This window comes from Oncorhynchus nerka, linkage group LG24 (genome assembly GCF_034236695.1).
Source record: "Oncorhynchus nerka isolate Pitt River linkage group LG24, Oner_Uvic_2.0, whole genome shotgun sequence".
In the NCBI taxonomy this organism is placed as follows: domain Eukaryota; kingdom Metazoa; phylum Chordata; class Actinopteri; order Salmoniformes; family Salmonidae; genus Oncorhynchus; species Oncorhynchus nerka.
The window spans coordinates 11,209,660-11,231,880 of NC_088419.1; the positions used below are offsets into that span (position 1 = coordinate 11,209,660).

General features: G+C 43.1%; 1 protein-coding gene across 1 annotated transcript in view; it reads left to right on the forward strand.

The window, feature by feature from the left end:
• Positions 1-22,221, forward strand: part of LOC115107453 (uncharacterized) — an 86,322-nt gene that overhangs the window by 15,265 nt on the left and 48,836 nt on the right. Inside the window, exons 3-6 of the mRNA XM_065008607.1 lie at positions 627-738; positions 2,166-2,227; positions 3,658-4,208; positions 20,002-20,143. Coding sequence (XP_064864679.1) covers positions 627-738; positions 2,166-2,227; positions 3,658-4,208; positions 20,002-20,143 — 867 coding nt within the window. The remainder of the gene's footprint in view (positions 1-626; positions 739-2,165; positions 2,228-3,657; positions 4,209-20,001; positions 20,144-22,221) is intronic.

A 22,221-nucleotide genomic window follows, 5' to 3' on the forward strand; every position in this document is an offset into this window, starting at 1 on the left:
TACAGGAGAGGAGATGAGGGAGTCTACAGGAGAAGAGAGAAAGGAGTCCAAGCCGTCAGAAGAGTCTAAAGAATTCAGCGATGAACCTGAGGAAGTGAGGGAGGTGAAAGAAGACAGAGAAGGATACAGAGACAGAAAAGACAGACCAGGATACAGAGAAAGAGAAGACTGAAGAACTGTCTGTGATAAAGCCTCCGGAATCTTCAGAACCTTCTGAGACTCTAGAACCTAAGGAACCTCAGAAGCCTCCCTCCAGGGCGGAGGTGGCATTTGATGAGTTCAAGGCCTTTTTCGTCCCCAGGCCCCTGAGGCGGGACCAGGATGCAGTGAAGCGGAAGGCCTGGATCTTTGAGAGAACCTTCAAGACTCCTGAAAAGAAAACTGATTCAAAAGTATGTTGTCTTGATCTGACCTTGATCTGATCTTGATAATTACTCTCTATCGTCTGATATGAGTAAATGGGGTAGTCAGTTGGAACGTTATTTTGTCGTTGTTGAAGAGTTCCCTAATGTTGTAGGAACTTTCACAGTTTGCTGTGACATTCATTTCTGTGTTAAGTGCTTAATGCCTGAAATATAGACTGTCTTGAAATATATTTTTTTAAATATTGTGGCTCTGCCCACCAGTTGCGGGCGTCGACCCCAGGTGATGGAGAGGACCGGTCCACCCCAGGCCGTCTGCAGGCCATCTGGCCCCCAACTAAGGAGGAGAAAGTGGGACTGAAATACACAGAAGCCGGTAAGGACCCAAAGGACAAAAAGCAACTTATAGTAAACAAATATTCACTATGGGTGGAACCCTACGGTAACTTGAGGTATGCGTGTGAGATACCTCTCATCATATAACAGATTTAATGATGTCACAGAGAGTTGGCATGACAATTCAAGTTCTATGTACAGGTCTCAAGTTAGGATTCAGCCCGTGGCCTTGACCCACGCAGCCAGCCAGGCCAGCTCTTAGCTGTGACTAACTGAGCTCTATGGGTTCAATTCCATTTTTATTACAGTCGATTCCAATTCCACATTTGCCTCATTGAAAATAATTGGAATTTCAATGTGCTTCCTAAATTGGCTGGAATATAAATTCAATTACCCCGTCTGAAAGTTACAGTATGCAATAGAGACAGAACAGTGGATAGGTAGAGAGAGAGTGAGAGTGAAATTGAGAGAGAGAGTCAATGTTCTCTGTAGTAAATGTAAAATCCCATGGTCTAACGGGAAGGTAAATACTCATACTATACAAATGGGAAGGTCAACAATCCTCCACCCTGTCCCTGTGATTGTCCACAGTAGAAGGCTGCCTGGTCTCTAGATGACTGATGTCACAAGGGCATTGTTTTGGGACAGGGCTGTGTGTGCTGTGGTGCCAGGAACTGTTACGTTCACTTCTTAAATTCTTATCCATCCGATAACACATCAGGTGTGTTTGGCAGGGGCCACTCCTTGTGCTCACACAGGCACCAGCTGATTATCATAGAAATACACAGTACCAGTCAATAGTTTGGACACACCTACTCATTCAAGGGTTTTTCTCTATTTGTACTATTTTCTACATTGTAGAATAATAGTGAAGACATCAACACTATGAAATAACACATGTAATCATGTAGTAACCAAAATAAAGTGTTAAACAAATCAAAATATATTTTATATTTTACATTCTTCAAAGTAGCCACCTTTTGCCTTGATGACACCTTTACACACTCTTGGCATTCTCTTAACCAGCTTCACTTGGAATGCCTGTCCAGCAATGCCTGTCTTGAAGGAGTTCCCACCTCATGAACTGGTTGAGAGAATGACAAGATTGTGCAAAGCTGTCATCAAGGCAAATGGTGGCTACTTTGAAGAATCTAAAATATATTTCATTTGTTTAACACTGTTTTGGTTACTACGTGATTCCATATGTGTTATTTCATAGAATTGATGTCCTCACTATTATTCTACAATGTAGAAAATAGTAAAAAATAAAGAAAAACCCTTGAATGAGTAGGTGTGCCCAAACTATTGACTGGCAGTGTACATCTATAAATAGTTGTCATGAGAATCTTTAGGAGAACACATATAAAATGTACGGTAACCATATGGAAATGTATTTTTTGAAAATACAGACTTACTACCGCCTTGTGGTTCAGTTGTATATTTCATCACGGTCTGCTTGTCCTCCAGAACACCAGGCAGCCCTCCTGCAGCTGAAGAGAGAATGCAACGAGGAGATGGAGAAGATACAGGTCAGTAGAGCACAGTACTACAGGTCAGTAGAGCACAGTCCTACAGGTCAGTAGAGCACAGTCCTACAGGTCAGTAGAGCACAGTACTACAGGTCAGTAGAGCACAGTACTACAGGTCAGTAGAGCACAGTACTACAGGTCAGTAGAGCACAGTACTACAGGTCAGTAGAGCACAGTACTACAGGTCAGTAGAGCACAGTACTACAGGTCAGTAGAGCACAGTACTACAGGTCAGTAGAGCACAGTACTACAGGTCAGTAAAGCGCAGTACTACAGGTCAGTAGAGCACAGTACTACAGGTCAGTAGAGCACAGTACTACAGGTCAGTAGAGCACAGTACTACAGGTCAGTAAATCACAGTACTACAGGTCAGTAGAGCACAGTACTACAGGTCAGTAGAGCACAGTACAGTACTACAGGTCAGTAGAGCACAGTACTACAGGTCAGTAGAGCACAGTACTACAGGTCAGTAGAGCACAGTACTACAGGTCAGTAAGAGCACAGTACTACAGGTCAGTAGAGCACAGTACTACAGGTCAGTAGAGCACAGTACTACAGGTCAGTAGAGCACAGTACTACAGGTCAGTAGAGCACAGTACTACAGGTCAGTAAGAGCACAGTACTACAGGTCAGTAGAGCACAGTACTACAGGTCAGTAGAACACAGTACTACATCTCCTTTGCTAACTGCGACCCAGACACAGATTTACAGACCTGGAGGTCCTACAGCTGTTTTTCCTCTTCCTTTACATAAAAGACAAAAATTAGTTTCCTAACCCTAACACAACCCTAACCCTAACACAACCCTAACACAACCCTAACACACTCCTAACACACTCCTAACACAACCCTAACACATCCCTAACACAACCCTAAACCTAACACACTCCTAACACAACCCTAAACCTAACACACTCCTAACACAACCCTAAACCTAACACACTCCTAACACAACCCTAACACAACCCTAAACCTAACACACTCCTAACACAACCCTAACACAACCCTAAACCTAACACACTCCTAACACAACCCTAACACAACCCTAACACAACCCTAAACCTAACACACTCCTAACACAACCCTAAACCTAACACTCTCCTAACACAACCCTAACACAACCCTAAACCTAACACACTCCTAACACAACCCAAACCCTAACACAACCCCAACACAACCCTAACACAACCCTAACCCCAACACAACCCTAACACAACCCTAACCCCAACACAACCCTAACACAACCCTAACCCTAACACAACCCTAACCCCAACACAACCCTAACACAACCCTAACCCTAACACAAACCTAACCCCAACACAACCCTAACCCCAACACAACCCTAACCCCAACACAACCCAAACACAACCCTAACCCTAACACAACCCTAACACAACCCTAACCCCAACACAACCCTAACCTTAACTGCAGGAGGACTTTGGAAAGCAGCTGCGCCAGGTGAGAGGGGACAATGAGGAGCGTGTATTCCACCTGGAGTGCAACCTGGCCCGGCTACAGAGCGACCTGGCCCTGGGTGCACACCACCGTCGTGGAGACCTCCGAGACGTTGCCGTATTCACGGGAGATGACCTCTCACAACGGACCGTCCACAACGTGTGCGTCCAGACGGACCGTCAAACCTTTATCAGAACTCCTGAGGATGAGGAGGGAGGTGTCAGGCTGGGCCCCCAACCCCCCCTCAATGTGCCTAAGAGACTGGGCCTGGCTTCTATCAGTCTAAATCTGTCTGGACAGGCTACCTCTCCCTCTTCTCCCTCTTCTTCCCCCCTTCTCCCTCCTCCACCTCCTCCTCCTCCTTTCCCAAAACAGACCCAGGGACTTGACGGCCCTCCACCGCCAGCAGGCTGTGTTCCCCCTCCCCCTCCAGGTGTGTTGGTGGATAAACCCCACAGGAAGCCTGCTGTGGAACCAGCCTGTCTCATGAAGCCTCTCTACTGGACCAGGATACAGATACAGGACAAGTAGGTGTTACATCTAACTATCAATCAATCAATCAATCAAATGTTTCTTTCCCCAAAGTTGTATTTTTCTTCTACAAGGTAACAAAGCTCTTCCATTTTTACATCGTAATCACCATTATAAAGTTGTTTTTTACTTTGCGAAACACAGACCAACCACTGATCCCACCTCGATGTTCACATTTATCACTGATCCCGCCCACCTCGATGTTCACATTTATCACTGATCCCGCCCACCTCGATGTTCACACTTATCACTGATCCCGCCCACCTCGATGTTCACATTTATCACTGATCCCGCCCACCTCGATGTTCACATTTATCACTGATCCCGCCCACCTCGATGTTCACATTTATCACTGATCCCGCCCACCTCGATGTTCATGCTTATCACTGATCCCGCCCACCTCGATGTTCACGCTTATCACTGATCCCGCCCACCTTGATGTTCACACTTATTACTGATCCCGCCCACCTCGATGTTCACACTTATCACTGATCCCGCCCACCTTGATGTTCACACTTATTACTGATCCCGCCCACCTCGATGTTCACGCTTATCACTGATCCCGCCCACCTCGATGTTCACGCTTATTACTGATCCCGCCCACCTTGATGTTCACACTTATCACTGATCCCGCCCACCTTGATGTTCTCACTTATCACTGATCCCGCCCACCCCGACGTTCACACTTATAACACATCACAGGACACGTCTAAAATAATTATAATCAAAAGAAGCAGTAGCAGACAGTCAGCAGCTAGCATGGTTCTGAATGTTAGGAAGAAAACCTGTAAAAGAACCACAGATTTTCCTACACTTAGTATTTCCTGACACTGTAGGATATTTAGTATATATAGAATACTAGGTGATGTCATCAAATATCATGTTGATAGAGCATGTTTTGATTTCCTGCAGTAGGCAGTTGATATTTAATAAGGTTATATCCCCTAACAACCACATCATGGGGTCCTTTTTCCTAAAGCTCCCTAAGTATGGACAACTCCATCCCACTGGGTACAGACGTCATTTCAGCGTCTAGTTTTAATTTACATTTGTTTGAGTTGTCAACAATAAATGTCCCCATGTCTTTGGATGTCTGAACCTCTTGAGACTCTAGGGGCAGTATTTCATTTTTGGATAAAAAAACGTTCCCGTTTTAAACAAGATATTTTGTCACGAAAAGATGCTCGACTATGCATATAATTGACAGCTTTGGAAAGAAAACACGCTGACGTTTCCAAAACTGCAAAGATATTATCTGTGAGTGCCACAGAACTGATGCTACAGGCGAAACCAAGATGAAACTTCAAACAGGAAGTGAGCAAAATTTTTGAGGCGCTGTTTTCCATTGTCTCCTTATATGGCTGTGAATGCGACCTGAACGAGCCTACACTTTCTGCCGTTTCCCCAAGGTGTCTGCAGCATTGTGACATATTTGTAGGCATATCATTGGAAGATTGGCCATAAGAGACTACATTTACCAGGTGTCCGCCCGGTGTCCTTTGTCGAAATTGGTGCGTAATCTTCAGCTGCAAGCATTCTTCCATGTGATTCAGAGGAGAAAGCAGACTTCCACGAACGATATATCATCGAAGAGATATGTGAAAAACACATTGAGGATTGATTCTAAACAACGTTTGCCATGTTTCAGTCGATATTATGGAGTTAATTTGGAAAAAAGTTCGGCGTTTTGATGACTGAATTTTCGGGGTTTTTTGGGAGCCAAACGTGATGAACAAAACGGAGCGATTTCTCCTACACAAAGAATCTTTTTGGAAAAACTGAACATTTGCTATCTAACTGAGAGTCTCCTCATTGAAAACATCTGAAGTTCTTCAAAGGTAAATGATTTTATTTGAATGCTTTTCTTGTTTTTGTGAAAATGTTGCCCGCTGAATGCTACGCTAAATGCTACGCTAGCTATCAATACTGTTACACAAATGCTTGTTTTGCTATGGTTGAAAAGCGTATTTAGAAAATCTGAGATGACAGTGTTGTTAACAAAAGGCTAAGCTTGAGAGCTAGCATATTTATTTCATTTCATTTGCGATTTTCATGAATAGTTAACGTTGCATAATGGTAATGAGCTTGAGGCTGTATTCATGATCCCGGATCCGGGATGGCTAGTATTAAGCGTTGGGTGATAAATAAAGAAGAAATCCCTCACATTGATGACTTTTTTTCAAATCCAATCAGTTTTCCATGTTAATTCAACGTCACATTTAATTTTTGTTTTTTAATTATATGGAAACAACGTTGATTCAAGCAGTTTTGGCCCAGTGGGATAGGACATTTGTCAGTTATCTTATAATCAAGCAAATACAATATATGTGGAGTAAAATAAATCAGATGTATACTGAACATATACTGTATACTGAAGCTTCTCATACGAATGCTGTAATTTGATCTAAAACATCAGGTGTACGCCGACCCCAGCTACGTAACTCATGCAAAGAGTTAAAGCGCAATTATGTGTTTTATCTCCAGTACTTTGCCATGATTGTCAGTTATGTAGCTGCTCTACTGATAATCTCAGTGTGTCTTTGCTGGGATGACACAATCAGTCTACTAAATCAAATCAAATCAAATGTATTTATATAGCCCTTCGTACATCAGCTGATATCTCAAAGTGCTGTACAGAAACCCAGCCTAAAACCCCAAACAGCAAGCAATGCAGGTGTAGAAGCATGGTGGCTAGGAAAAACTCCCTAGAAAGGCCAAAACCTAGGAAGAAACCTAGAGAGGAACCAGGCTATGTGGGGTGGCCAGTCCTCTTCTGGCTGTGCCGGGTGGAGATTATAACAGAACATGGCCAAGATGTTCAAATGTTCATAGATGACCAGCATGGTGGTATAATAATAAGGCAGAACAGTTGAAACTGGAGCAGCAGCACGGTCAGGTGGACTGGGGACAGCAAGGAGTCATCATGTCAGGTTGTCCTGGGGCATGGTCCTAGGGCTCAGGTCAGTTGAAACTGGAGCAGCAGCACGGTCAGGTGGACTGGGGACAGCAAAGAGTCATCATGTCAGGTAGTCCTGGGGCATGGTCCTAGGGCTCAGGTCCTCAGAGAGAGAGAGAGAAAGAGAGAAAGAGAGAATTAGAGAACGCACACTTAGATTCACACAGGACACCGAATAGGACAGGAGAGGTACTCCAGATATAACAAACTGACCCTTGCCCCCCGACACATAAACTACTGCAGCAAAAATACTGGAGGCTGAGACAGGAGGGGTCAGGAGACACTGTGGCCCCATCCGAGGACACCCCCGGACAGGGCCAAACAGGAAGGATATAACCCCACCCACTCTGCCAAAGCACAGCCCCCACACCACTAGAGGGATATCTATTCCTACTACCGGGGAATACCAACACCAAACACATTGGTTCACCGTTCCACGGGAGCGGACAGTACACAGCATACCATAATGTTCTGAATAATGACCAAGTCAATCCTCGCTCCCTATTCCACTGAACTGCTTAGGCGTAACAAACACAGGTCCAACACTTATCAGAAACTTTTAAACTACCTGTTCACTACCCTCCTACTCTCTGGGGATGTGCAACTCAACCCTGGGCCTAACATCACTGAGCCAGCCTCAACCCTGGGCCTAACATCACTGAGCCAGCCTCAACCCTGGGCCTAACATCACTGAGCCAGCCTCAACCATGGGCCTAACATCACTGAGCCAGCCTCAACCCTGGGCCTAACATCACCGAGCCAGCCTCAACCCTGGGCCTAACATCACTGAGCCAGCCTCAACCCTGGGCCTAACATCACCGAGCCAGCCTCAACCCTGGGCCTAACATCACCGAGCCAGCCTCAAGCCTGGGCCTAATATCACCGAGCCAGCCTCAATCCTGGGCCTAACATCACCGAGCCAGCGTTACTCACCGGAGTGGAATGCAGTGGATGGCTTCGCCCACTGATCGTCGCCGCTGTGGAAGTGGGTGAGTGCTATGGTCCCTTGGTTTCTCTCAACTCACCCGGCTCCAGGATAGATTTTGACTCTTCAAACATACCCAAGTCGCTATATGTGATCCCTGACTCTGCTTCTGGTACGCAAGCTGTTTTAATTAGTTCCCCGCCTCCAGTGCAGGCGGGAGGGGTTGTTCATTGCGTTACCGAACTGCCACTAATCAAAACGAAACCCAGCCGCCAGAAAACACAGAAAATGTAACTTTTTTCAATGTGTCAATCCCTCTCGAGTCATCTGGGACCCACGAGCTAAGCCCAAGGGACTACTAGGGGGGCACTTGAACATTCGTTGTGTCATTCCAAAAAAGTGATCAAATTCAACATCTACTCACAGACTCCAACCTTGACTTCCTCTGCCTCTCAGAGACACGGCTCCATAAAACCTCTCCTTATGCTGCTTTGATTGTGATTGGCTACAATGTCTTCAGGAGAGACAGGATTGGAGGAAGAGGAGGGGGTGTGATGATTTACATTAAAGAACATATCCGATGTAAACAAATTGAGTGGTCATGTGATAATGAACTAGAATGTATTGGCCTGAACGTTACACTGTCTCCCCAAGTGTCTTTTACCCTTATTGGAATGTATAGACCACCTTCCACCAAAAGTCTGTTTTACCCTTATTGGAATGTATAGACCACCTTCCACCAAAAGTCTGTTTTTTGATCCATTTAAATAACATGCTTAGGGAATGTGACTTTGGGAAAGAGGTCATCTTAATGGGAGATTTCAACATTAATTATGAAGACAAGTTTTGTCGGAAAACCCTCAAACGGATCACTAATACCTGTGACCTTACACAGCTAGTTAAAGGGCCAACCAGGGTGACTTGTTGCTCTAAAACACGAATTGATTTGGTGTTCAGTAATAAACCAGAGAGACTGACTAAATCATTCAATATGGTTACTGGGCTATCTGATCATAATCTGACACTTATAGCCAGAAATCTGAGAGCAGGTTTAACCTCTCTACGGTTAGAAAGCCGGATGAACTAAGAATACCAAAGAGTGAATTAAACTATTTTGAACGCAATTAAGGGAATTAACTAGAATGATCTCTTGTCCTATACAGATGTGGAAGCTGATAGTCAAGTTTTTCTATCCACAATCCAGACTACAATAAATGGTTTCCTAAAGAAAATCAAATCCAAACCTGTCCAAAAGAGCACTCTTCCTTGGCTAAATGGAGAAATCTGGAAACTGATGAAAGAACGAGATTATGCTCTAAAAATAGTCATAAGATCCAAATTAGAGCATGACAGACGTAGGTTTACCATGTTGAGAAATAAGGTGATGAAAGAAATCAGACAGGCCAAAGCAAACTTTTTTATTAACATAATTGGTGAAGCAAAGGGACATTCTAAATTGATCTGGGAAAATCTAAAAAAGTTAACAAGGAAAGACCATAGAAACACTGCAAAAAGACTAGAAATCATGGTGAATAACAATCTTACACAGGATGCAGTCGAAATAGCAATAGCCTTCAATTCCTACTTTATTGACTCTGTCAGGGTACTGACACAGAACTCCTCCACTGGTTTCTTGGGCTCAGTGCTAGTAAATGACACTCAACCTGTCTTCATCATAAGGGAGGTTTCTGAGTCAAAGGTGAACAAGGTGATTAGCTCACTAAAGAACTCTAAAGCCAAAGATGTGTTTGGGCTGGACTCTACCTTTCTTAAAAACTACAAAGAGTCACTCATTGGCCCCATTACTAAGGTCACCAACACATCTATTGGTCTCGGTGTGTTTCCAAGGGTATGGAAGTCGGCCATAATAACGGCCATCTTTAAATCAGGCGACCCTGCTTGCGTGAGTAACTACAGGCCCATTAGTATACTACCTGTGGTGTCAAAGGTTGTTGAAAAGTGTGTAGCAGAACAACTGATTGCCCACCTCAACAACAGCCCCTTCACATTACACTCCATGCAGTTTGGCTTCAGAGCGAAACACTCCACAGAAACGGCCAACTGCTTTCTTCTGGAAAATGTGAAGTCCAAGATGGACAAAGGGGGCGTTGTTGGGGCTGTGTTTCTGGACCTTAGGAAGGCTTTGAATACTGTTAACCATGAGATTCTCATCACAAAATTGTCCAAGTTCAACTTTTCCCCCGATGCCTTGAGATGGATGAAATCATACCTTGAAGGCAGAACTCAGTGTGTCAGAGTGAGCAATGAGCTGTCACCCACTCTTAGCTATGATGTGGGCCTGCCCCAAGGGTCAATACTGGGGCCCCTCTTGTTCAGCCTGTACATTAATGATCTGCCTTCTGTCTGTACTGGGTCCGAAGTTCAAATGTATGCAGATGATACAGTGATATATGTGCATGCAAAGAGCAAACAACAAGCTGCACAAGAACTCACTACTGTAATGGTCCAGGTTACAAAGTGGCTCAGTGACTCGTATTTGCATCTCAATGTGAAAAAAACTGTTTGCATGTTCTTCACAAAGAGGGCAACAGATGCTACTGAGCCAGATGTCTATGTGTCAGGGGAGAAGCTCCAGGTGGTATCTGATTTTAAGTACCTTGGCATCATACTTGATTCCAACCTCTCTTTTAAAAAGCATGTGAAATAGGTCATTCAGATAACCAAATTCAACCTAGCTAATTTCCGATTTATACGAAATTGTTTGACTACAGAGGTAGCAAAACTGTACTTCAAATCTATGATACTCCCCCACTTAACATACTGCTTGACTAGTTGGGCCCAAGCTTGCTGTACAACATTAAAACCAATTCAGTCTGTCTACAAACAGGCTCTCAAAGTGCTTGATAGGAAGCCCAATAGCCATCATCATTGTTACATCCTCAGAAAGCATGAGCTCCTGAGTTGGGAAAATTTTGTGCAATACACCGACACATGTCTTGTATTCAAGATCCTTAATGGCCTGGCTCCCCTCCACTCAGTATTTTTGTTAAACAGAAAACCCAAACATATGGCAGCAGATCCACAAGGTCTGCCATGAGAGGTGACTGTATAGTTCCCCTAAGGATAAGCACCTTTAGTAAATCCGCTTTCTCTGTGAGAGCTTCCCATGTCTGGAATACACTGCCACCAGACACCCACAACTGCACCACATATCACACTTTCACAAAATGCACGAAGACCTGGCTAAAGCTCAATCAGATTTGTGAACATGGTCCCTAGCTGTGTGTTGCCGCTCTCCATGTTGTCTGGTGTCTGTAGCTTGTGAGGTGTGGAAACACTTTGTTGCTTTTATGGATTTTGTCTTGCTGCTTTTTGTTCTATGTTGCTCTGTCTGTATGCTACGTCTTGCTTGTTCTATGTTGCTCTGTCTGTATGCTACGTCTTGTTTGTCCTATGTTGCTCTGTCTGTATGCTACGTCTTGTTTGTCCTATGTTGCTCTGTCTGTATGCTACGTCTTGTTTGTCCTATGTTGCTCTGTCTGTATGCTACGTCTTGTTTGTCCTATGTTGCTCTGTCTGTATGCTACGTCTTGTTTGTCCTATGTTGCTCTGTCTGTATGCTACGTCTTGTTTGTCCTATGTTGCTCTGTCTGTATGCTACGTCTTGTTTGTCCTATGTTGCTCTGTCTGTATGCTACGTCTTGTTTGTCCTATGTTGCTCTGTCTGTATGCTACGTCTTGTTTGTCCTATGTTGCTCTGTCTGTATGCTACGTCTTGTTTGTCCTATGTTGCTCTGTCTGTATGCTACGTCTTGTTTGTCCTATGTTGCTCTGTCTGTATGCTACGTCTTGTTTGTCCTATGTTGCTCTGTCTGTATGCTACGTCTTGTTTGTCCTATGTTGCTCTGTCTGTATGCTACGTCTTGTTTGTCCTATGTTGCTCTGTCTGTATGCTACGTCTTGTTTGTCCTATGTTGCTCTGTCTGTATGCTACGTCTTGCTTGTCCTATGTTGCTCTGTCTGTATGCTACGTCTTGCTTGTTCTATGTTGCTCTGTCTGTATGCTACGTCTTGCTTGTTCTATGTTGCTCTGTCTGTATGCTACGTCTTGCTTGTCCTATGTTGCTCTGTCTGTATGCTACGTCTTGCTTGTTCTATGTTGCTCTGTCTGTATGCTACGTCTTGTTTGTCCTATGTTGCTCTGTCTGTATGCTACGTCTTGCTTGTTCTATGTTGCTCTGTCTGTATGCTACGTCTTGTTTGTCCTATGTTGCTCTGTCTGTATGCTACGTCTTGTTTGTCCTATGTTGCTCTGTCTGTATGCTACGTCTTGTTTGTCCTATGTTGCTCTGTCTGTATGCTACGTCTTGTTTGTCCTATGTTGCTCTGTCTGTATGCTACGTCTTGCTTGTTCTATGTTGCTCTGTCTGTATGCTACGTCTTGCTTGTTCTATGTTGCTCTGTCTGTATGCTACGTCTTGCTTGTTCTATGTTGCTCTGTCTGTATGCTACGTCTTGCTTGTTCTATGTTGCTCTGTCTGTATCCTACGTCTTGTTTGTCCTATGTTGCTCTGTCTGTATGCTACGTCTTGCTTGTTCTATGTTGCTCTGTCTGTATGCTAACGTCTTGTTTGTCCTATGTTGCTCTGTCTGTATGCTACGTCTTGCTTGTTCTATGTTGCTCTGTCTGTTTACTGAAACTTGCTTGTTCTATGTTGCTCTGTCTGTAAAATAAAATCTTGCTTGTTCTATGTTGCTCTGTCTGTATGCACGTCTTGCTTGTTCTATGTTGCTCTGTCTGTATGTTACAGGTCTTGCTTGTTCTATGTTGCTCTGTAAATTATGCCATACGTCTTGTTTGTCCTATGTTGCTCTGTCTGTATGCTACGTCTTGTTTGTTCTATGTTGCTCTGTCTGTATGCTACGTCTTGCTTGTTCTATGTTGCTCTGTCTGTAGCCTACGTCTTGCTTGTCCTATGTTGCTCTGTCTGTATGCTACGTCTTGTTTGTCCTATGTTGCTCTGTCTGTATGCTACGTCTTGTTTGTCCTATGTTGCTCTGTCTGTATCCTACGTCTTGCTTGTCCTATGTTGCTCTGCGTGTGCTCACTGCTCAATGATTGTCTATATTGTAATTGTTTTTAATAACCTGCCCAGGGACTGCGGTTGAAAATAAGCCGGCTGGCTAAAACCGACACTTTTACTGAAACGTTGATTAATGTGCACTGTCCCTGTAAAAAATAAAATAAACTCAACAACCAAAATGTAAATGCATCTTGCAACAATTTCAAAGATTTTACTGAGTTACAGGTCATATAAGGAGTCAATTTAAATAAATAAATTAGGCCATAATCTATGGATATCACATGACTGGGCAGGGGTGCAGCCATGGGTGGAGCCAGGCCCAGCCAATCATAATTAGTTTTTCCCCGCAAATGGGCTTTATTACAGACGGAAATACTCCTCAGCTTCCTCAGCTGTCCGCGTGACTGGTCTCAAACGATCCCACAGGTGAAGAATCCGGATGTGGAGGTCCTGGGCTGGCGTGGTTACATGTAGTCTGTGGTTGTGAGGCCGGTTGACTGGTCTCAAACGATCCCACAGGTGAAGAATCCGGATGTGGAGGTCCTGGGCTGGCGTAGTTACATGTGGTCTGCGGTTGTGAGGCCGGTTGGACGTACTGCCAAATTCTCTAAAACAACATTCAATTCTCTGTCAACAGCTCTGGTGGACATTCCTGCATATGGAACATTTCTGGGATATTTTATTTCAGATAATGAAACATGGGACCAACACTTTGCATGTTGTGTTCATATTTTTTCTGTTCAGTGTATGTAACCATTTTACATCAGCAGTTGTCACAGCACTTTACAGTAACCTGGTCTAGATCAGACACTTAGCCTGTTCCCAGGTCTGTTAGTGCTGTATAGTATAGCGTACTTCTATGGTTGTTTTCATGCCAAACAGACCTAGGACCAAGCTAGCAATCTTGCCCTATTTTGTTCAACCACATCTTGGTTCCTGTTAAGCCTTTTCATTCCTTGTGGAATATGGGGTCCATTGACAAATTGCTTCCATCCCAACCTTTTTCTAGGTTTGGCTCATAAGAGCCTGGTATAAACGTTTTGGGTGGCTGTACAGTAGACAATTTAGTGTCGTCTGCCAGTAATACAGCAGGCATTGATTTGTGTGTAGTCCAATCCATTGGCCATCCTCTCTACTGTTGCATTTTAATCTGAAACCTTTTGAACAAACTTGTACCCACCCACAGCTCTCCATCCAGCCAATGTAGACAACTGCAAACGGTTATGTTACGAGTGTGGCTCGTGTTAAGTTGCTGTTGTTCCAACAGCCTTCCTGGACGGTTTTTCATCCTGGTGGTGATTGCACGAGAGAAAAGCAGAGAGAAGGGGAAAAAAATCAGTTGAAATTGAAGAAAACTTTGGGTCTCCACACCATGTGAATGGATTTTCAACATTGTAGAAACTATTTATTTTTGTAAACTTAGATTTTATTTTTGTATTTTTTTTAATAGAAAATATGAACAAATGGCATGGACAAAATTATTTTCAGATCTCTCCATAGGGTTTAGATGGGATTTGCTGGGATAGATGGGATAGATGGGATAGATGGGATAGATGGGATAGATGGGATAGATGGGATTTGCTGGGATAGATGGGATAGATGGGATAGATGGGATAGATGGGATTTGCTGGGATAGATGGGATAGATGGGATAGATGGGATTTGCTGGGATAGATGGGATAGATGGGATAGATGGGATAGATGGGATAGATGGGATAGATGGGATAGATGGGATTTGCTGGGATAGATGGGATAGATGGGATAGATGGGATAGATGGGATCTGGACTTTGCTGTCCTGGGTGCCTTTTAATGTGTGATTGGGGTTGTTGTCCCGCTGGATGATCCACAACAGAGATACAGTACTTGGACACTGGGTTGAACATTGCACTCCAAAAAAAAATTAATAATCTGCTCCTAAATTAAAATGATGAACTAAATTAAAATTGCTTCTGCAATGTTGACAATCCTATAACATTATTTTCAATTTCAATTTATTTGTGAAGAAATAAGGGTTTATTTTAGAAAAGTGCCAGTATATCTGGCCACAACTTGTTATTCTTAATCACTATGTTTTTGATCTATACTTATTTCTCTCTCTGTGGGAGGGAAACATATGTTTCTTCTCTTGAGAGTCAGGTCTGTCTTCGGCAGCCTTTCTCAATAGCAAGGCTACACTCACTGAGTCTGTACATAGTCAAAGATTTCCTGAATTTAGGGTTAGTCACAGTGGTCAGGTATTCTGCCTCTGTGTACTCTCTGTTTATGGTCAAATAGCATTCTAGTTTGCTCTGTTTTTTTGTAAATTCTTTCTAATGTCAAGTAATTCTCTTTTTGTTTTCTCATGATTTGATTGGGTCTAATTGGGCTGCTGTCCTGGGGATCTGTGGGGTGTGTTTGTGTTTGTGAACAGAGCCCCAGGACCAGCTTGCTTAGGGGGTTCTTCTCCAGGTTCATCTCTCTGTAGGTGATGGCTCTGTGGGGTGTGTTTGTGAACAGAGCCCCAGGACCAGCTTGCTTAGGGGGTTCTTCTCCAGGTTCATCTCTCTGTAGGCGATGGCTTTGTTATGGAAGGTTTGGGAATTGCTTCATTTTAGGTGGTTGTAGAATATTACGTCTCTTTTCTGGACCTTTTTTGGACCTTTTTTGGAACACCATTATTTTTGTCTTAGTGAGATTTACTGTCAGGGCCCAGGTCGGACAGAATATGTGCAGAAGATCTAGGTGAAGCTGTAGGTCCTCCTTGGTTGGGGACAGAAGCACCAGATCATCAGCAATCAGTAGATATTTGACTTCAGATTTGAGTAGGGTGAGGCCGGGTGCTGCAGGCTGTTCTAGTGTCCTCTCCAATTCGTTGATATATACACTACCGTTCAAAAGTTTGGGGTCACTTAGAAATGTCCTTGTTTTCCATGAAAACATACATGAAATTAGTTGCAAAATGAATAGGAAATATAGTCAAGACGTTGACAACGTTATAAATAATGATTTGTAATTGAAATAATAATTGTGTTCTTCAAACTTTGCTTTCATCAAAGAATCCTCCATTTGCAGCAATTACAGCAATGCAGAACTTTGGGATTCTAGTTGTCAATTTGTTGAGGACATCTGAAGAGATTTCACCCCATACTTCCTGAAGCACCTCCCACAAGTTGGATTGGCTTGATGGGCACTTCTTACATACCATACGGTCAAGCTGCTCCCACAACAGCTCAATAGGGTTGAGATCCGGTGACTGTGCTGGTCACTCCATTATAGACAGAATACCAGCTGACTACTTCTTCCCTAAATAGTTATTGCATAGTTTGGTGCTGTGCTTTGGGTCATTCTCCTGTTGTAGGAGGAAATTGGCTCCGATTAGGCACCGTCCACAGGGTATGATGTTGCAAAATGGAGTGATGGCCTTCCTTCTTCAAGATCCCTTTTACCCTGTACAAATCTCCCACTTTACCACTACCAAAACACCCCCAGACCAACACATTGCCTCCACCATGCTTGACAGATGGCGTCAAGCACTCCTCCAGCATCTTTTCATTTTTTCTCCATCTCACAAATGTTCTTCTTTGTGATCCGAACACCTCAAACTTAGATTAATCTATCCATAACACTTTTTTCCATCTTCCTCTGTCCAGTGACTGTGTTCTTTTGCCCATCTTCATCTTTTATTTTAATTGGACAGTATTGCTTTGCAACTCTGCCTAGAAGGCCAGTAACCCGGAGTAGTCTCTTCACTGTTGACGTTGAGACTGGACAGAGGAACTCTGCCTAGAAGGCCAGCATCCCTGAGACACCTCTCCACTGTTGACATTGAGACTGGACAGAGGAACTCTGCCTAGAAGGCCAGCATTCCCGAGACGCCTCTCCACTGATGACGTTGAGACTGGACAGAGGAACTCTGCCTAGAAGGCCAGCATCCCTGAGACGCCTATCCACTGTTGACATTGAGACTGGACAGAGGACCTCTGCCTAGAAGGCCAGCATCCCCGAGACGCCTCTCCACTGTTGACGTTGAGACTGGACAGAGGAACTCTGCCTAGAAGGCCAGCATCCCTGAGACGCCTCTCCACTGTTGACATTGAGACTGGACAGAGGAACTCTGCCTAGAAGGCCAGCATCCCTGAGACGCCTATCCACTGTTGACGTTGAGACTGGACAGAGGAACTCTGCCTAGAAGGCCAGTATCCCGGAGTCGCCTCTCCACTGTTGACGTTGAGACTGGTGTTTTGCAGGTACTATTTAATGAAGCTGCTTGTAGAGGACTTGTGAGGCGTCTGTTTCTCAAACTAGACACTCTAATGTACTTGTCCTCTTGCTCAGTTGTGCACCGGGGCCTCCCACTCCTCTTTCTATTCAGGTTAGAGCCAGTTCACGCTGTTCTGTGAAGGGAGTAGTACACAGCGTTGTATGAGATCTTCAGTTTCTTGGCAATTTCTCGCATGGAATAGTCATCATTTCTCAGAACAAGTATAGACTGAGGAGTTTCAGAAGAAAGTTTTTTTTTCTGGCCATTTTGAGCCTGTAATCGAACCCACAAATGCTGATGATCCAGATACTCACCTAGTCTAAAGAAGGCAATGTTTTCCTTCTTTAATCAGAACAACAGTTTTCAGCTATGCTAACATAATTGCAAAAGGGATTTCTAATGATCAATTAGTCTTTTAAAATTATCAACTTGGATTAGCTAACACAATGTGCCATTGGAACACAGGAGTGATGGTTGCTGGTAATGGGCCTCTGTACGCCTATGTAGATATTTCATTAAAAAAATCAGCTGTTTACAACATTAACAGTGTCTACACTGTATTTTTTTATCAATTTGATGTTATTTTAATGGACAAACAAATGTGCTTTTCTTTCAAAAACAAGGCAATTTCTAAGTGACGCCAAACTTTTGAACGGTAGTGTATGTTGAAGAGGGTGGGGCTTAAGCTGCATCCCTGTCTCACCCCCCCCCCCCCCCCGCACGGTGGAAAGAAGTGTTTTTCTTTTGCCAGTTTTAATCGCACACTTGATTTTATAATGTTGTATGTTTTTCCCCCCAACACCACTTTCCATCAATTTGTATAGCAGACCCTCATGGCAAAATGAGTCGAAAGTGTTTGTGAAATCAACAAAGCATGAGAAGACTTTGCCTTTGTTTTGATTTGTTTGTGTGTCAATTAGGGTGTGCAGGGTGAATACATGGTCTGTCGTACGGTAATTTGGTAAAATGCCAATTTGACATTTGCTTAATGACAATGCAGAGGATTTCCCCAATGTTGCTGTTGATGCATATCCCACGGTAGTTATTGGGGTCAAATGTGTTTCCACTTTTGTGGATTGGAGTGATCAGTCCTTGGTTCCAAATATTGGGGAAGATGCCAGAGCTGAGGATGATGTTAAAGAGTTTAACTATTGCCAATTGGAATTTGTTGTCTGTATTTTTTATCATTTCATCAACACCACAGGCCTTTTTGGGTTGGAGGGTTTGTATTTTTTCCTGTAGTTCATTCAATGTAATTGTAGAAACCAGTGGATTCTGGTAGTCTTTAATAGTTGATTCTAAGATTTTAATTTGATCATGTATATGCTTTTGCTGTTTGGTCTTTGTTATATATCCAAATAGATTGGAGAAGTGGTTTACCCAGACATCTCTGTTTTGGATAGATAGCTATTCGTGTTGTTTGTTTAGTGTTTTCACATTGTCCCAGATTCTTCAATTACATTGAGCTGAATTCTGACGTGCTGTTCCTTCTTTTTCCGTAGTGTATTTCTGTAATGTTTTAGTGATTCACCATAGTGAAGGCGTAGACTCAGGTTTTCTGGGTCTCTGGGTTTTTGGTTGGACAGATTTCTCAATTTCTTTCTTAGGTTTTTGCATCCTTCATCAAACCATTTGTCATTGTTGTTCCTTTTCTTAGGTTGTTTAGCTTGGAATTTCTAGATTTCATAGGGAAGCTGAGAGGTCAAATATACTGTTTAGGTTTTCTACTGCTAAGTTTACACCTTCACTATTACAGTGAAACATTTTGTCCAGGAAATTGTCTAGAATGGATTGAATTTGTTGTTGCCTAATTGTTTCCACACTACTTTCCACACTACTTTCCTTCCATCTATAGCATTTCTTAATATTATTAAGTTCCCCTGGCTTTAATGTCTCATGATTGAGCATAGCTCTGTTCAAGTAGAGTGTGATTTTGCTGTGATCTGATAGGGGTATCAGTGGACTGGCTGACGCTCTAAGAGACTCTGGGTTGAGATCAGTTTATAACGTAGTGTGCTGCCAAGAGACGAGCTATAGGTGTACCTACCGTAGGAGTCCCCTCGAAGTCAGATTCTTGTCCAGTTCTGGCATTTACAGTAGGTCGCCACAGACTAGTACATGGCCCTGGGGCTGGAAATTGTTAATCTCCCACTCTAGGATGGATAAGCTGTCATCGTTAAAGTACGGGGATGCTAGTTATTAGCATACCCCCTGAGTCTCTTCCCTGTTTCACACCTGGTAGTTTGGTGGATGGTACTACCAGCTCTCTGTAACCTAGAGGTCAACCAGTGGGTCCGTCTCCTTTATACCATGTTTCTTGTAGGATGACAATGTCTGTATTTCCAATTTCTTTGATGAAGTCTGGGTACCTGCTCTTTTGGCCAAAGGCAGATGACCTCAGACCTGGTATATTCCTCTCTTTTTATCACTCACTCACTCTCTCTCTCTCTCTCTCTCTCTCTCTCTTTCTCTTTCTCTTTCTCTCTATCACTCTCTCTTTCTTTCTCTCTATCACTCTATCACTCTCTCTCTATCGCTCTCTCCACGTCTCTCTACCACTCTCTCTCTACCTCTCTCTCTCTACCTCTCTCTCTCTCTCTCTCTCTCTCTCTCTCTCTCTCAGTAAGGACACACTGTGGAACTCTCTTGTGGAACCAGACATCATCAACACCACAGAGTTTGAAGATCTGTTCTCCAAGACCACCTTGCAGACCAAGAAAAAACCTCTGTCAGAGGCCTATGAGAAGAAAGCCAAGGCCAAGAAGGTACTGTGAGGCTCCTCTCTGATTCAGGGGGGTTGGGTTAAATGTGAAAGACACATTTCAGGTAAGTGGATTCAGTTGTGCAGCTCACCAGGTTTCCGCTTTCCCTATGTAGCACAATATGGAGTGGCAATGTGTCTGTTGACCTCTAGAGGGGACTGATGTCTGGATTTACAGTTGCTGAAATGTAGCCTGGAAATCCACACTGAATTCAGTTTCACTATTGTTTAATGTCTTCATTAAATTAACTATGAATTCAGTTTGGATTCCCAGGCTAGCTGAAGCTATGGTTCTAGTCCAAAATATAAAGTATTCATGTTTTATTTCTGGATGCCAAAACGTGTCTGGGCATTTGGTCCTCGAATGAACATGATAGTTCTTGATGTGAAGTAATTTTATAAATTTTGTTCCAGAAACCTGATCAGAAAATGCTTGTTTAAAAATGAGTTTATGAAGTCTCCATTATCATCTATCTATAGTCAGCCATGATGAAGTCTCTATGGTCATCTATCTATAGTCAGACATGATGAAGTCTCCATGGTCATCTATCTATAGTCAGACATGATGAAGTCTCCATGGTCATCTATCTATAGTCAGCCATGATGAAGTCTCTATGGTCATCTATCTATAGTCAGCCATGATGAAGTCACCATGGTCATCTATCTATAGTCAGCCATGATGAAGTCTCTATGGTCATCTATCTATAGTCAGCCATGATGAAGTCTCCATGGTCATCTATCTATAGTCAGACATGATGAAGTCTCTATGGTCATCTATCTACAGTCAGCCATGATGAAGTCTCTATGGTCATCTATCTATAGTCAGACATGATGAAGTCTCCATGGTCATCTATCTATAGTCAGCCATGATGAAGTCTCCATGGTCATCTATCTATAGTCAGACATGATGAAGTCTCCATGGTCATCTATCTATAGTCAGACATGATGAAGTCTCCATGGTCATCTATCTATAGTCAGCCATGATGAAGGCTCCATTATCATCTATCTATAGTCAGACATGATGAAGTCTCCATGGTCATCTATCTATAGTCAGCCATGATGAAGTCTCCATGGTCATCTATCTATAGTCAGCCATGATGAAGTCTCCATGGTCATCTATCTATAGTCAGCCATGATGAAGTCTCCATGGTCATCTATCTATAGTCAGCCATGATGAAGTCTCCATGGTCATCTATCTGTAGTCAGCCATGATGAAGTCTCTATGGTCATCTATCTATAGTCAGACATGATGAAGTCTCCATGGTCATCTATCTATAGTCAGACATGATGAAGTCTCCATGGTCATCTATCTATAGTCAGCCATGATGAAGTCTCTATGGTCATCTATCTATAGTCAGACATGATGAAGTCTCCATGGTCATCTATCTATAGTCAGCCATGATGAAGGCTCCATTATCATCTATCTATAGTCAGCCATGATGAAGTCTCCATGGTCATCTATCTATAGTCAGCCATGATGAAGTCTCCATGGTCATCTATCTATAGTCAGCCATGATGAAGTCTCTATGGACATCTATCTATAGTCAGCCATGATGAAGTCTCCATTATCATCTATCTATAGTCAGCCATGATGAAGTCTCCATGGTCATCTATCTATAGTCAGCCATGATGAAGTCTCTATGGACATCTATCTATAGTCAGCCATGATGAAGTCTCCATTATCATCTATCTATAGTATAGTCAGCCATGATGAAGTCTCCATGGTCATCTATCTATAGTCAGCCATGATGAAGTCTCCATGGTCATCTATCTATAGTCAGCCATGATGAAGTCTCTATGGACATCTATCTATAGTCAGCCATGATGAAGTCTCCATTATCATCTATCTATAGTCAGCCATGATGAAGTCTCCATGGTCATCTATCTATAGTCAGCCATGATGAAGTCTCCATTATCATCTATCTATAGTCAGCCATGATGAAGTCTCCATTATCATCTATCTATAGTCAGCCATGATGAAGTCTCCATGGTCATCTATCTATAGTCAGCCATGATGAAGTCTCCATTATCATCTATCTATAGTCAGCCATGATGAAGTCACCATGGTCATCTATCTATAGT